This window comes from Elephantulus edwardii, unplaced genomic scaffold (genome assembly GCF_000299155.1).
Source record: "Elephantulus edwardii isolate Elephantulus edwardi_28Jun2011 unplaced genomic scaffold, EleEdw1.0 scaffold00001, whole genome shotgun sequence".
Lineage (NCBI taxonomy): Eukaryota > Metazoa > Chordata > Mammalia > Macroscelidea > Macroscelididae > Elephantulus > Elephantulus edwardii.
The window spans coordinates 7,295,531-7,312,336 of record NW_006399751.1 but is presented as its reverse complement, the minus strand read 5'-3'; the positions used below and the strand labels follow the sequence as shown (position 1 = coordinate 7,312,336).

The 16,806-nt window shown below is 51.9% G+C and overlaps 1 protein-coding gene across 1 annotated transcript in view; it reads right to left on the bottom strand.

The window, feature by feature from the left end:
* LOC102856216 (cadherin-5-like) overlaps nucleotides 1–8,667 on the bottom strand; it is a 23,945-nt gene extending 15,278 nt beyond the window's left edge. The window contains exons 1-2 of the mRNA XM_006878717.1: nucleotides 8,461–8,667; nucleotides 540–828 (exon numbers count right to left, since the gene is read on the bottom strand). Of these exons, the coding sequence (XP_006878779.1) occupies nucleotides 540–828; nucleotides 8,461–8,667 (496 nt within the window). The remainder of the gene's footprint in view (nucleotides 1–539; nucleotides 829–8,460) is intronic.
* Between the last annotated feature and the right edge of the window lie 8,139 nt (nucleotides 8,668–16,806).

Below are 16,806 nucleotides of genomic sequence, written 5' to 3'. Positions count from 1 at the left end.
CATGGGATCAGGGCTTGGTCTATGTATGGGGTCAGGGCTCAGTCTATGTATTGGGTCAGGGCTCAGTTTATACATGTGGTTAGGGCTTAGTCTAGGGGTCAGTCTATACATGGGATCAGGGCTCAGATCTACGTGTAGGGTCATGAATCAGTCTATGTGTAGGGTCATGGTTCAGTCTATAGGGTCATGGCTCAGTCTATGTCTAGGGTCATGGTTCAGTCTATGTGTAGGGTCATGGTTCAGTCTATGTGTAGGGTCATGAATCAGTCTATGTGTAGGGTCATGGTTCAGTCTATGTGTAGGGTCATGGCTCAGTCCATGTGTAGGGTTGGGCTCAGTCTAGGCATAGGGTCTGACTGGGATCAGGACTTTGTCTGGGGAGCAGAGTCTTTGAGATCATATAAAATGGCAGGCAACTTGGGCATGAAAACAGCGGCCTCCACCTGAACTCACTGAGCCTCAACCTCTGGCAGTGGATCTGTGAGAAGAGGCTCCAGGCTTGGGATGAGAGAAGAGAGAGAGACAGATTGGACACATACCTGAAGGCGACATCTCAGGCACAGATGCATTGAACAGTCGCTGTGCAAACACAGGCCAGTGGTCATTCACATCATCGACTTTGATGGTGAAGTTGGAAGGAGGCTCCAGGTCCTTATTGGTGTCTTTGTCCACAATGAAAGCAGTGAGGTGATACTGGGCTATCTTCTCCCGGTCCAGCCTCTCAAAGGCATACACCATGCCCGAGTCTGCGCTCACCTGGAAGACCTTCCCAGCAGCATCACCTCTGAGCAGGTACTTGGCGTTCTTGCGGTTCACACTTGACAAGATCTGGGAATGAAGAGGGTGTTGTGAGCTCAGATGGGCAGGAGTGGCTACCGTGTGTGCACATGCATGCATACGTATCTGTTTGCTCACTCATGCACGTCTGTATGTGCATGTGGGCTGGCCGGGGGACCCTACACGTGGCACCGCACATTATTTTATTTAATAAGTAGACTTTATTTTCATTTTTGAAGGATTTTTGTGACTTGAATAAAGGCTTACAAATCAGATTACTTTTTCATTCATACATGTTTTGTTCTACAAGGGTAAATCTAGTACTCATAATTCAATTCCCCTTTTCCCATTCCCCCCCCCCCCGTAATTCTGATTTCCATCAATCTTTCTATACCTCTGTCTTCCTTCCTTTAGTGATATGTGCTGATCATCCCTTGTTATATATTGCCTTTCCCAACGTCCATCTTAATAGGTGTCTGTTACTTATTTACAAATTTTTACTCCCCTCTCTCCTCCTTCTCATCTCTAGTATCCATCCAACACAGGTGCCTTCTGGGTAGAATCCTGCCTTTAGCTTTTTGCAGTAGTGATATTATACTCCATTTGTCCTTTGTAATGGAGTTATCTGATGTTACCTGATGTCCTCTACAAGTATCTGTGTTATGCAGTGCTAATCAAATTCTTGCCAGTGTTGTATAGTACTCCATTGAGACTGTAGTAGGTTCTTTAACCATTTATCATTGATAAATAGTTTTCATCTCTTTGCTATTGTGCATAATGCTGTGATAAACATGGGTGTGCGTGTATCTGTTCATGTTGCAGCTCTCACTTATCTAGGATATTTACTTGTTGTCAGCCATCAGCTATAATTCATAGCACCGTGATGAACCACAGATTGGAACTTGTCCTCTCTGGCCCATCCTCACGGTCTGCCATGCCTGAGCATGTTATTGGCACGGTGTCAGTCCTTGCTGAAGGCCTGCCTTTCCCTGACCTCAGCCTTTCCCAGTGTGTCCCTTTCCCAGATGTCCAAGGACTACCCCACCCTCTGACAGTATACCCAAAATATGTGAGATGCAGTTTCCCCATTCTTGTCTCGAAGGAGCAACATGTTTGCACTTCCCCAGGACAGACTTGTTCGTACTTGAGCGGTCCATGGAACAGTCCATATTCTTCTCCAAAACCATAACTCAAAAATATTGATTCTTCTTTGGTCATCTTTACTCATTGTCCAACTTTCAGATGCATAGGAAGCAATTAAAAATACCATGATTTGGGGAGAGGGGTTGCATAACAATAAAAGTTTTTCTTTCCCTTTTCAGGGAGAAGAGTGATTTGAGGGGAGAGTTGGGCAGGGAGAAAAGTGTAACAATGAATGACTGGAAACCCTAAGTCTTTAAACTTTGATTAAAATGAATTAAAAACATAAAGAAAGGACATATGTTTAAAAAAAAAAACCAAATAAACATAGGCTAAGAAAATGGTAGTATGATGTCTGGTATTTGAGACCTAACAGCATGTAATATGTTTATGACAAGCGTTTAGGCCACAAACTCTGGTCTCAGGCTGGAGCACGCAGCAGAACTGCGGATCCGGTAGACAAAGGAGGGAAACTGGAGCGCATGTCTTGCACTGTAATAAATACGACGGCTCTCAGAAGACCACAAACAGGTGGTTTCGTGGGGAGAAAAGCAAAAAAATAAAAAAAATACCATGACTTGAGTCAGATGCACCTTGGTCTTTGTGACAGTGACATTCTCATGCCTAGCACTTTGGAGACATCCTTGACAGTAGATTTTCCCAATGCAATACCTCATTTCCTTTCTCGACTGTTGTTCATAGATGTTTACTATAAACCCAGGTAAAATTGAATCATTGACAATTTCAATCTTCTACTCTATCACGATGTTGCCTGTTGACCTTGTGTTGAGGATTTTGGGTTTTTTATATTGAAGTGTAATCCACATTGAAGACGGTAGTCTTTGATCTTCTATAGGAAGTGCTTCAGGTCTTCTTCACTTTCTGCAAGCAAGGTCATGTCAGTTGGAATGCTGATTTCAAGAAACACATGCAGCCCTGAACAAACTCACCAGCCTTTTGGGAGATAGGTACCTGGTCAACTGATTGGAACAGATCCCTGTCTCCATTTTTTAAAAAAACTGGTCCAACAGAATGTGAAAATTATTAAACACTGTCATTGATATCGCATGCAAGTAAAATTTTGCTGAATGTTTTTCAAAAACAGCTGGCATAGAACATCAACAGGGAACTACCAGAAATTCAAACTGGATTCAGAAGAGGCCATAGCATAAGGGATATTATTGATGATGTTGGTTTGATCTTGGTTTACTTGTGTTTTATTGACTATACAAAAAAATTTCACAGTGTGGATAATAACAAATTATGGTTACCCTTGAGAATAATGGGAGTTATAGAAGACTTAATTCTCCTCATGCAAAACCTATACATAGAGCAAGAAGTGCTTATTGGAACAGAACAAGGGGAAATTCGGGGTTTAAAATCAGGAAAGATGTGTGTCAGGCCTGTATCTTTTTTAGTCCCTATCCAATCTATATGCTGAGCTAATCATTTGCAAAGTTGGACTCTGAAGAAGAATGTGGCATCAGGACTGGAACAAGACTATTTAACAACCTGATTTATATGGATGGCAATTTTGCTTGCAGAAAGCAAAGAAGTAGTGGGATAGCTGGGCCAAATAGCATTTCGGTCCAGTTTTCTAAGGAAGCCCTAAACTGCCTTCCATAGTGGTGGTTGCACTATTTTGCATTCCCACCAGCTGTGTTGAGAGTTTGAATCTCTCCACACCCTTGTCAGCATCTGTTGTTTGCTGTCTTATTGAACTTGGCTATTGTAGCTGGGCTGAGATAGTATCTCACTGTTACTTTCATTTGCATCTCTCTGATAAAAGAATGATCTTGAGCATTTTCTTCATGTGTGTGTGTGTTGGCCAGCTGATACCTTCGTGGTACTGTCTGTTCATGTCCTCTGCCCAATTTGTAATTTAGTTGCTTGTCTTGTTGGAATCCAACAGGAGTGTTCTATAAATTTTAGAGATGAGTCCTTTGTCTAGCGTATCATTGCCAAATTTTTTTTCTCTCAGTGTGTAAGTTCTCTTTTACTTTTTTTTTAAAAAAAATGGCTTTAAATGCACATGACGATTCTATTTTTAGGAGGTTCCAGTTGCCTAGTCAATCATGTGCTGTTTGTTCTTTTCTATTTTATGGTATATTTATGCCATAGGGTTTGTTGTTGTGTACTGTCAAGTCAGAACCAACTTGTAGCTGAGCGTCCAGGAGGTTTTCAGAGGCAGCAAATCACAGGGGAAGGACTGTCCTCTTTCTCCCGAGACACGGGGGGAGTGGATTACCAGGGAGGCGCTGCTCCTGAATCCACGTACAACCCCCTCTGGAGCTCGCCGCAGGTTTATCCTAATTCAGATCCTGTCAGAATTCCTCAGAGAGATGGGAAAAGTAACGACCAGCTTTACAGAAAGCAACCTCATATAATCAGAGTATTTCTAGGAAAAAAACAATGACATGAAAAATCAAGCAGAAGGCCTCATACTTCTTGATCTTAAAACCTACTTACTGCATCGTCACTGTAATAAGACAACCTGATAGCCGCATGGTGACAGATGCACAGAGTCATGTAACAGGATCGAGAGCCCAGAAGTCAATCCAGCCACCTTGGACAAATGATCTCTGACGAAAAGATAACATTCACTGAAGGGGCGGGGGGGGAAGGCAACCTCTTTAACAAGTAGTATTAGCTAAATGGAATATCCATTTGCAGAAAATTGAAATAAGACCCATACCTCACATCATCAACTTCTTCACTGTCAGCATCTTGCTTTTGGAGTGGTTCATTTGTTACAACTGATTAACCCATTTGCTCTTAATCCGTTGTTGTTATTATGAACTGAATTTTGTAATTGGAAGTCAGCGGGGCTGTGGGTACACTGTGCTGTGGGCTTTGACAAGTGCATAATGCCACCGCTACAGCGTCACGCTGACAAGAGCCTATGGCTGGTCGACAGTCAGTTCTCGGCCCGGTCGCTGCATGGCAGTCCTGCGAGCCGCCTGGCACAGTGCCCCCGTGTGCCGGTAAGAACGCTGTAACCACGTCTGGAGCCTAGACGTGCTCTGCAGATGGTTTTTTAGTGAAGGCATGTACTTGGTGCCTGTCTTAGATGATGGTGCTGTAACAGAGAAACCACACGTACCATACGTGGATGGCTTCAGTGAAATAGAAGTTCTTTTTCCCATCTTCTAGGAGGTTAGAAGTACAAATTTGAGGTGCTGGCTCTATGGGAAGCCTCTTGGTCTATCACTTCTTAAGGATAGTCCCTGATTTCTTCAGCATGTGTAGACCCAGCATCCCTCAGAGCTGTCCGGGTACCTTGACCTTCCCCACTGTCAGACTCAGGAACCTGAGTCCAGAAGGGCGCACTCTACTTGGTGGTTCTCTCTTGACACTCTGTCCCCCCTTCTCAGATGCTTTCCTCCCATTTATCTCTTGGACAATGAAAATTATTACAGACCTCACTCCAGGGAAGCTCCTCTTGCATTGGGCTGGGCTTTAAGGGGGGCTGCATTCCACCCTAAATGCTTTTACAACTACTCAGTTTATCAGATTTTGCAGATAATTACTTAACTTCTACATTATGTCATGACAAATAGATAATTTTGAGAGACACAACTCAGGCCACGACAATGTCATTAGAAGGGAAGTCTTTGAAACAGGAAAGGCCAGGGTGACTTCATTTCTCTGAGTTGAAATTAGCTCGTCTGGTCCGAGGAGCAGAAACTTAGGTGAGATGCCTGATAAGGACCCACTGGAGAGACTGGATGAGGGCCAGGAGGGAGTGGGGGCTCCAGAGAAAAGAAGGTGTTTCCAGAAGGGTGTGGTCAGGTGCCAGGAAGTCAGCAAAGTGTCCTGGGGTTTCATAGCAGGGCGGTTATTGGCACCCTGGGGGCGGGGGGCAGCCTTGGGGTGAAAATCCAGATGGCAGTGTGTAGAGAAAATTCTAGAAAGTGAGTCAAGGAGTGAGGATACCCCCCCCCAATGAGGGTGAGAGAAATGGGGCAGCACCCTGGAGCTTGGCGCTACTGTGAGGGGGGCCTATGGTCGTAAAGTGGTCCAGTGGCCAGTGCATATGCTGAGCAGATGGATGGGAGGGGTGGAAGAGGAAGAGAGTTGGGGTGCTGAACTAGTAACTGGAGGACAGGGACCATGGGAGGAGGGGCTGGAGCCATGGGTGGCCACTGGAGTTATAATAAGATGACAGATTTCCAGCTTGCTTCTGGGTGAGTGGTCCCTTCAAACCCACATGGACAAGGTGGTGAGGGGGGCAGACAGCTCCGATCTGTTATATTGGCATTTCCTAGAAGGGGCTGTTGTATATAAGCTTCTGCTCTCCTTCCCTCCAGTTTTTTCCATCAGTCTAACTGGACACTGACCCTCCTTTGTGGATTCCAAAGTCTCAGACCTGCTCTTGTGGTCTGTTCCAGGCAGTAAACAAAAGGTCCGAGCTCTGGTCTCTATAAACAGGGACTTCCTTCCCCAGCATGACATCACTGGGGTCGAGAGGTGAGCCTTGGAGTCCGTCCTTGCCTCTATGGGCACCCCTGTGCCTCCCCAGGGTGGGGACTTCCTGTGGCACCCAGTGTGGTAGCCAAGTCCATGCAGCTGGTGGGTGACGCTCTTCCTGCTTCCCCAGACTCGGGGATGGGGCTGGGGGGTGAACCTTTCTGAGGCCGCCTGGACGGCAGTGTGTGCCGCAGGCCCTCTCACCGACCCACCCCAGAGTTTTCCCAGGCTGGCCGTTCTCTCCAGAGATGAGTCACAGCACAGTCACCATGTTGGGAGGGACATAGGTGCACCGACCACCTTTTCCTGTTTGACACAGAACTGAGCGGGTGGCCAAGAGTCCTTGGTGCTCCTGGGCTCTGCCCCAGAGTTGCTGTGCGGGCAAGGGTCTTCTCTCCGATGGTGTTTTTGTAGTATTGTTGTTTGATGCTGTTAAATCAGCTGTGATTCGTAGTGACCCTATGAACAGCCGATCCCGACCTTGCCCTATCCTGGGCCAGCCTCCTGACCTCCACCAGGCTCGAGCCCATTGTTACGCCACTGTGTCAGCCCGGCTTGTTGAGAGTCTTCTTCTCAGAGTCCCACCACCTTTGCCAGGAGAATTCACTTGTCCGAGGACCCTCCTGACAACACGCCCAAGGTCTATCAGACCAGATTTCCCCACTCCTGCTTCTAAGGAGCCTGTACTTCCTCCGAGGCTGACTTGTTCTTTCTTTCAGCAGTTCATCTTTCTCCTGCAGAGCAGCTGGTGGATTCGAAACCCCTGCCTCTGAGTTGGTAGGGCAGCTCCTTACCGCTAGACCACCAAAGCCCCATAACGTATTGACTTCCCTAATAAACCCCGTAATCGTGAGTACGACTCTGTGAGGTCCATTTAGTTATTGGATTTGGGGCGCAGTAGTGTATTAGGATGGTTACTGCGGGGTGACTACTGCAATGAGTGAGAGTAGGTGCAGGTGGGCGTGTCTGACCTCATGGGAATTGGCGTTGTGTAGTGCCGTCGGTATTTGAGCCTTTGCTGCTTCCTTTCAAGTCCTCCACCCACCAGGCCAGGCTTGCCTCATCAGCCTGTGCAAGGGTGACCCTTCTATTAGCAATAGCCAGTCGGCAGATGAAGACCGGGGAGAAAAGGAAATCGGAGTGCTCACTGTTCCCACCATTGTGGCTGTCACCACCACGACCACCATCACCACCACCAACATCGCCACCGCCACCACCCCTGCCACCACCTCAACCACCATCACCACCACTGCCACCACCATCACCACCGCCATCGGTGCCATCACCACCATCACCACCACCGCCATCATCACCACCACCACCACGGCTGTTAGCACCATCTCCATACTGAGGTCACCACAGCTGTGACCACCGCCCTCACCTTCTAACTCCAGGCACCAGGACTGCCATTACGGTCACCACTACCACTTCATGATCACCATCACTCGCTCATCACTCCTGTGACTGTGAGTACTGTCACTCCTCCATCACCGTTACACCACTGCGCCACCACCACCACCATCCGTCCCTTCACCACTTCCCTTCACCACTGCCACCACAGCTACCACCACTCTGACCACCTGTGGGACCACCGTCATCACGTCCATGGTCACCGCCACGTCTCCCACCACCACCACCACTATCCATTCACCACTTCCCTTCACCACTGCCACCACAGCTACTACCACTCTGACCTCCTCTGTGACCACTGTCATCATGCCCGTGGTCACCGTCACCCCTCTCATCACCACCACCACCATTACCAGTTTCTGCCTCACTTTATCATTACCACCATCACCATATCACCCTTGACCCCCGCTGTCACCTCTCCCACCGCCTCTGTGCTCATCACTAACCACGCCCGTCAACACCACTTCCTTCTCCTCTCTTGTCACAACCACCACCACATCTCCCATCTTCACTATCTCAGCCGCCATTGCCACCACTCCCTTAACCATCATCTTAACCGCCATATCCACACCACGTGGCCATCATTCTCACGGCCATTCATTACCACCGTCACTAGGGGCTGGCGGGTTTGGAGCTCCCCGACTCGGGAGCCTGCCCTCTTACCTTGCCCACATAGTGGGGGAGTGAGCTGTTTTTCTCTTCATCAATGTGCATCTGGTTCCAAATCCAGGCTCTCTTCTGTCGATGGTGGGAGGGCAGCATGTTGGAGAGCCCTTGCTGGGCCGTGTTAAAGCCTGTGGCTGCTGCAGCTGCTGCCAGCACGCCCAGACAGGCCCCCAGCATGGCGACCAGCATTCTAAGGGTCTGCATCATCCCCGAGGGCTGCTTCTGTGGGAGAGGACAGGCCATCAGGGGACTGCAGTCACTGCCCAAGGATGTGGCTAGATCCCAGCAAGAACTGAAATCCCTCATTTCCTGCTGAGACCTGTGGAACCAGACCCTGCTGCAGGCCCAGAACCCATCTCCTCCTGGTCCTGCCGCACCTGTCGGATGAAAGCAGTGCAGGGGATGCGGAAACGCAGAGACGGCCTGCGTCATCCTGGGGCAGAGGCAGAGATGATAGTGATAGTGGCCCTCAAAGCCCTGGGGTGTTGGCCCCTAGACTAGCCCCATCTCACAGATGTGGGAACCGAATTACAGAGAGATTCTGCTCACACTAGTTCACACCAGCGAGCCTGCTAGGCCCGAGAATAGAACCCAAATCGGCCTGATTTCAATTGCCAGTGTTTTCTTTTTTGTTTTTTTTTTCTTAATTATTATTTTTAGTGTGTGTAGCGTCAAATCAGATCTCACTGCTACAGCAGGAGATTGTCCCTCCTTCTCCAGCAGAGCATCTGGTGAATTCAAACCATGCACCTCTGGGATTGCAGTGCAGCTTCCTGCCACTAGGCCACCAGAGCTCCCTAATTGTCAGTGTTTTCCAAAAGCTCATTGTTTGCCAAGAACTTGGCTATATTCTCTGGTTTAATCCACCCACAAGCCTTTGGGGTAGGTACGATTGGAACCCTCTTTTTATTGACGAGTTGAAGCTCAGACTTTGAAATAGCATCCCGGAGATCACCCGAAGATCACCCGGAGATGACCCGGCCTGCAGAGAGCCCATGCAGGGTCTAGACCAAGCCGGCCTGACCCCCAGGCTCACACTCGCTCCTCCTGCCCTCTCACGCCTTAGAAGCTGCTGAGAGGTGGTACTTACAACGCTCCCTGTGAACACAGATGATCCCAAACCAGCCCGAGAACCCGGTGGCAGCTTTCTTTTGATGCTTAACAGTCAGATGTCTCACCCCAGAGAGCCAGGCTCTACCCTAAAGTTACCAAAAGTGACTGGTTCAGGGGCTGTCGCAAGGGCAGAGGTGACACCTCCAGCTGCCAGCAGGCCCAGGCAGGTGTGACCACATCACAGCCCTCTGCACCCTCCCTGGATGTGCAGGGTACAGGGCTGAGTCTGGGCTTACAGGGCGAGCTGCATAATTTATGGGGCCCAATGGATAAATGAAAGCATGCTGCCATGTCAGAAAACAGTAAAATGTTTAAATCAGAGGCAGCACAGGAGTGAACCGAGCATGTGGCCTTCTAAGCTCAGATCCTGTGAACCTGAACAGATCAAGTGTCCTTGGAACCAGACCCAGGTGCTTGGGGCTAGTCTGGACCGGGAGCTGGGATCCCACCACCACCACCACCATGACCAGGGAGGGCCAGCATCACCCTGAATCTCCCTGCTGCCCCACAGTGGAGGCTGTGACCTTGGCCACTGCTGTGCCCTCTCAGCCCTCAGCCAATCCACCCAGGTGAACTGGCCCTTGGTCCCTGTGTCACTGACCTGAGGCGCCTGGACAGTGCCTGGAACATGCAAGGCTGGTGCCCAGAGGAGGATGGAGCTCAGGGGACAGGCCCGGGCCTCCCCCAGCTGTACCCCTCCCAGCCCAAGGAGGAGCCGGGTTTTTTGCATCACAGGAATTTCTGAACTCTGGTAGCATTTCCTCTGGCGCCAGGGCCCCAGTAAGGGCTGAGGGTGTCTCCACTGGACCTGCTGACCTTAGCATGAAGGCCCCCCACCTTCCAGGCTGTCCTCAGGCTCAGGAGGAAGTGAGACTCTAGGGGTGAGTGGGAGAAATGCCCACGCAGGCTCCTAGATTGCAGGTGCCTTGTGCATGGGGGACGCCCCTTCCTCTCCTCGTCTGCAGTTCCCTTGGCCATAGATGAAGGGCTTGAGTTGGGAACTCTCAAGTCCTTTGAGGTAGGAAGGACGGGAGAAGGACAGAGGGCTCAGGCAGAGGGGCCGGTCCCCAGTGCTTTTTAGGAAGCCGCTCTTGACTCAGAGGAGGTAGCAGGCCTGACCTCTGCCCTCGCCTCCCTGGGCCCAGGCCCTGATGCTCATTTCCTTCTCCCTGGAAAGAACTGTAATTCTCGGCTCTTTCTTCCTCCTCCAAGTGAGAAGTGACTGGAAAAAAAACTGCAAACAAACAAGCAAACAGAAGGGAAACTGTGAGAGGAGGGAATGTCCTCAGGTCTTTGGCTGGGGCCTTGAGGGCCCATTATAGCCTCGTCCACACCAGGGTGTAGCAGCAGCAAGAGAGACAGACAGCGAGATGGCGATAAGGCAGGACCCTCAGGGCATGCACACTGTCCTGAGAACAGCAGGAATTAGCAGCTAGCAGGCAGAGATGGTGAGAAAGTTAGAAGGGCTGAGTGACAAAGAGTGAGAGGCGGACCACTGGCTGAAACTGCAGGGAGTGAGGACCTCTCCCAGGCGATGCCCTTTAACAGCCTTGGAGTGATATCTGGAATCAGTCTAAAGTCCACCCCGGGGAGGACAGGAACCCCAGACAGAAGGGCCAGCGGCCCTGAGAGGGAATCACCACCAGTGACCAGGGGAAGTAGAGGGCGAGAGAGAGGAGACGGCCTCGTGAATGTGGCAGGCAGAATGACGTCCTCCAAAGTGTCACATCCTAACTCAGAAAGGGAGCTCTGGTGGCCGAGTGGGTAAGGAGTCGCACTGCCAACCCAAAGGCACGCAGTTTGAATCCACCAACTGCTCTGGAGAGAGACGACTAGTCACCTCTGAAAACCCACCAGAGGGTCAGCTGTGGGCCAGCTCCAGCTCGATGGCACCTTTCAACAAGAGCCTCAGCTTGTGTAAGCTCAGCTGTCAGATCTCTTCTGGTTGAGATCAGCCCTCTGGGACAGAACAAAACAGAACACGAGATTTCCGAGATGATAAACCTTTACAGGAGCTGACAGCCCCCTCTTTATCCCACAGAGCTCCCGCTGGGCTTAAACCACCAAACCATTCACTTAGCAGCCCACGTCCTAATGCACTGAACTACCAGAGCCCCTAATGTGTAACCGTGTTACTTGAAATGGGGCTTGGGAGATGTAATTAATTCAAGGATTGTGTGATGGGACAATTATCCTGTATTACCCAGGTGGCCCAGTGTTATCACAAGGGTCCCTGTAAGAGGAGAGGGAGCGAATCCAAACAAAGGAGACGTGTGGCAGGAACAGAGAGCGGCATGCACGTTCACAGGGTCATGACCACCCACTCACAGTCCGGCCTTCCGCATGCACTTTCTTGCTGACTTCCCATTTGGTTCCCAGGATGCAGACATTGGCATCCCCATTTCACAGGTGAAAAAAAAAGAGGCCCACAGACTCCTAAATGGTGGATCTGGGACCCTCATCCATTCCTGTCTACACCTGAGCTGCTCCCATACCCAATCTAAGAGGGTCTTTTTGCTGCTTTGTGTGTTAAAAATTTAGTCACCAAAGTGGGGACCAAGCAAGAAGCTTTATCAGAACTGTCGCCCCTCCCTCCTCCTCCTGCTGATAGTGAAGGATTCAGGCCCACAGCAGAAAAGGGACTTCCCTTGGCCTCCACCCATGGAGGCGTGGTCAGAGCCACAGCCGGCCAGGCTCACTGCTGCCCTTTCTTTTCATGGGACAGTGATGTCCCTTCATTGTACTCACTTTCAGGGACACTCAGCTGTTGCCTCATGGATTTGGCACCACAGAAGCCTGGGGAATGGGGTGAGGATTTTAGAAGTGATCCCTGTGTCCAGAAAGCCCCAGCTGAGCAGTCCGTGAATGTGGTGACATCTTCGGTGTGGAGTCCAAGAGTCCCGCCTGACAACAGGAATGGGTGTGCAGGGCACACAGAGCCCTGGCTCCGCCCTGTCCTGTCACTTAGGACCCGAGGGCAGGCCTGTTTGCTTGGAGCCATATGAGAAGGAACTTTTCAGAATGGATTTGAGGTGAGGTGCCCTCTCTGCCTTCTGGCAGTCTGAGTATACTCTGGAAGCCCCAGGTCAGAGGACAGAATGAGTGTCCCCTTAGTGGGTGGCAGGCGTGAAGTCCAGGATGAGGAGCAGAGAGCCTCTGAGAATCCCTGGACAGCTGGCCTCGTCCCAGCCTGGTAAGAGGTCAGGACCTTGGAGAGCTCCTGGGGTGGGGGCTGTGTGTCCACAGAGGGTGGGGTCAGAACCTGAGCTCTGTGAAGCTCAAGGCTAAGGGGCGGTGGCTCTGATGGCATGACAGGTCCGCCTGGGGACAGAACCGGGTCAAATGCCTGCATCTGCGCCTCCCCAGTTGGAAGCCTGCCATATCCTCCCAGCCTTGCACTCTTTCTTCTCTCCTCCTCCTGGGAATACAACTTCTCTTTCCAGCTTCTGGTCACCACTTCTCTGAAGCCCTTTCTGGAGCCGTTGGCTTCATGCAGTCACTCAGCAAACATTTATTGGGCACCTTCTATATGCCCCAGGAGCTCTGATGGCCTAGTGGTAAGAAGCTGTGCTGCAATCCCAAAGACACGAGGTTCAAATCCAGCAGCTGCTCCACGGGAGAAGGATGGGCAGTCTCATCCCGTGCCTGTTGGAGGGTCAGCTGTGAGTCAGCTCCGACTCGACAGTAAACAGCAGTTGTGTGCCTGGTGCCTCAGTGGTTAAACTCCCAGCTGCTCTACTCGCTCAGAAGCTCTATGGGAGAAAGGCCTAGGAGTCAGCCTCCTTCTGTTTAAGATTACAGCCTAGGAGAGGGTCCCCTGGCACGGGGGGTCACCAAGAGCTGGAAATGACAGCACAAGGCACAGCCATGCAACGAACCGCAAGTGGTGAGCACAGACCGGCTCCGTCCCACGGAGGGGGAGGCAGAGAGCCCTAGTGACATGACAGACAGCATTGATAGCTGCGGCTGATAGCACACAGGAGGGGAGGCAGCCCCACACCCTCCATGGCTGGCGGGGGAGGGGCAGGGGGCAGTAAGAGGGCATAGAGGCACTGGGGTCCCATCCCAGAGGGTCCCTGCCTCTCTCACTGGCCCCCATTTGTGGCCCCATCTGTTCCTGGGGCTCTGGCTGGAAGGGGCTGAGAGGTCCACACAGCTCCACGCTCTCTAGATTCTAGTGTCACCTGGAGGGGCTGGGCACGCACAGGGGATAGAGCTTCCTTTTGGGGGTCTCCCTGGGACTCCCAGGTTTGTGGCTAATAGACCAACTCATTAAAAAACTCACTGCTGTCAAGTCAGAACTGACTCCTAGCTGAGCCTCCACTGGGTTTCCGAGGCGGTGAGTCGAACAGGAACTTGCCCGTCTCTCTCCTAAGCCGTTGCTGATGGACTCGAACCACCAGGGCGTCGCAGCCTTTGCGTTAGCAGAGACCAGGCCACCAGAGCTCCCTAGACAGACTCTGAGCAGCCTGAAGTCACAGCCATGGGCTGATCCTGGCCCTGACTACGGACGGAGCCGCCCCTGCTCCCAAGTCTGGACTCTGAGGGCTTGCTGAGCAGTCTGGAGGTCCCTGAGGGGCAGAAAAATGCCCTGCGCACCAGGGATGCACGTACCATGTCCTTGCATCAGTCACACAGACACACTGTCCTCCACACATCTGCCTGCTTGGACCCACCCCGCACCCTGCCTGCACCTCGTCTTCAGCTGAGAGCTCAGAGCTCTGCTCCAAGGAAGGCCTCAGAGGGCGGTGGGCAGGACGCTTTGTCCCGGCCCAGCCTCCTGCTGGCTCTGACCTCCTGCCTGAGGCCTGGGTCAGGGCTGAGGGCCTGTGGTGAGAGGAGGACATGACCTGGAACACACAGGAGGTGTGCCTGCAGGCAGGGCCTGGGCGGGACTGGGCTCCCTGGGTGGCCCCGGGCTGCTCCCCTCACTGCTCCCCCACAAGCCCTACCCTCTCCAGCCTCAGTCCAGACCCCAAATCACTCCTTCAGGGCCTCCCATATGGACTTCATGAGCCCCAGATTTACAGCTGGGCGCTGGCACCCCCAGTCCTCAGGAGGATGAGAGGTGTGGCCCTGGGAGTCAGAGGATGGGGTGTTAGAGGTGTGGTTGGACAGTTAGGAACTGCCCCTCAGCATTTCTCCTGGTTTGGACTCCTGCATGTTTCAGGCCTCGTGCCCCCCACCATGGGGTCCTCCTGACAACAACCCTGACTCCCTCAGATTCAGCTTCCAGGCCACAGATCTGGCTCCCGAGGTCTGGGGGGGTGGAGTCTGGCACATCCCTTAACGGCCCCTCCTGTCAAAGGCAAGCTGTTAGCTCACATTCTTGCCTCTGTCGGATTCCCGTTCCAGGATGTGTTCCCTGTTCAGTGCATAACACAAGACCAAACAAACTTAAAAACAAACCAACAAACCAAGAAGTTGGCCAGTGACTCAGTTCAAGTCTTGTGACCGTTGTTTCAGGAGGGACCTTGCTCCATGGGGTTTTCAACGACTGGGATCTTTTAGAAAGAGATTCCCAAACTGTTTCTTTCCCCATCACCCTCTTCCAAAGTGCCTCCGGGTGTATTAGAATCACTAACCTTTGAATTAGTAGCCAAGCACCAAATTGTACATACCACCAGGGACTCCTGGGTAAATACTGGCTTCTTTTCAAATACATGAGGGCTCTTGCCTGGCTCCGAACCCCACACCCCTTGCTGGCCTGAGTCCCTGTCTTCTTTCGGCCTTGTGAGTCCTGGACAGCAGGCCTGGGCCCAGTCTCCACTTGGTTCCGGTACCCAGTGCATGAGCTCAAGGCCCCACTGGCCCCTCAGTCAGCCCAGTGTGGTCTCTAGTCCCAGTCTGGCCTCCGATTCCCTTGGACATGCAAGATTTCAGCACAAATCTTCATCTCTGCAAACACCTGAGGAAGCGAGGCAGGTGCAGCAGCTGTCATAACTCACAGATGCTCCTCCGGTCCCCACACAGCCCCTCTGACGGCTCATCACGCTGTTGGGCACAGTGGCGCGAGGACATTCATCCTTTGGGAACATGGGGTTGCTTTTCCTGTGGTCCCCCGATAAGCATACATGGGCCCCTGTGCAGGGGACCCCTAAAGGTAAGGCTGGTGGGATCTCCCGTGGCAGATGACGCTAATCAGTCTCTGTTTATTCCCACTGAACCTGCTCTCAGCGCCTGCATCCATCTCAACGCAGCCTTTGAGGTCGATACCATCAATTCACCAGACTAAGATGACAGTTTGTAACTGGAGTCTCTGGGGCCCGGGGGCTCATCCAGTCAGCCCCTCTGTCTCCCAGGCGGGGACAGCTCCAGTCTCAAGGAGCGAAGCCCCCCTCTGGAGAGTCTTTTTCTGGCCTCCTCTGGCATTTGCTGACTTTGAGCCTTTCCCACCATGCCTGCTGTGCTCCTTGCAGGACTAGGGGAGAAAATTGGGGGCAGCAAGTCCTGCCTTAGAGACCTGCCTGTTGATGAGCTGTGTGACTACGTGCCTGTGTCTTACCCTCTCTGAGCCTTATCTGTCATGGAGATGACCACAACCTTCTGTCTGGACACATGTTTAAAGGAGACCAGGGGACTGGGAAGACCCAGACATGTGTCATATTGTCAGTGTGTGGGTGTCCCTCCACACCTTCCCCTGCAGCCTGAGGGCTATAGGCTTGACTGGCCAACTCACACCCACCCCCATTTCCTGTTTCTACCCCGGCCCGCCTTCCCCCCACACTCTGTGCCTCTGCAGAAGGAAATCTCATTCACCACCTGCCCTGCCAAGCCGCCCCCCCCCCCGTCCCCCGGCTCCTGGGGGCCTGTTTCCTCCTCCTTCTAGAATCTGCACCTGCCAGACCTGGCTGCTCCCACCCAGGCAGGTAATCTTGGGCTTTCTGAATGGCCTTAGGGACGATTGCCCCAGAGATACAGGAAGACAGAGGCTTGGAGAGTAGAGAGACTCAGAGCATCAGAGGGCTATACTTCTCTTCCTCTGGGAAGCCCCTGGTGATGTCTCCACCCAGGCTGAGCCTGTACCTGGGTCAGGACTGGTTTCACCACCTCCCCAGCCAGAGGCCAGGCCTCCTGAATCCAGGACCTGTCTGCTAGAACAGTCTTTCCTGTCTCCTCCTTGACCCAGGTCTGTAATCTGACTCTCTGGGCCATCCCTAGCTGACCTTCCTCGGCCTTAGCTGTGAAGTCTGCCTGGGCTGGGATCAGACTGGCCCGGGTTTGCTCATT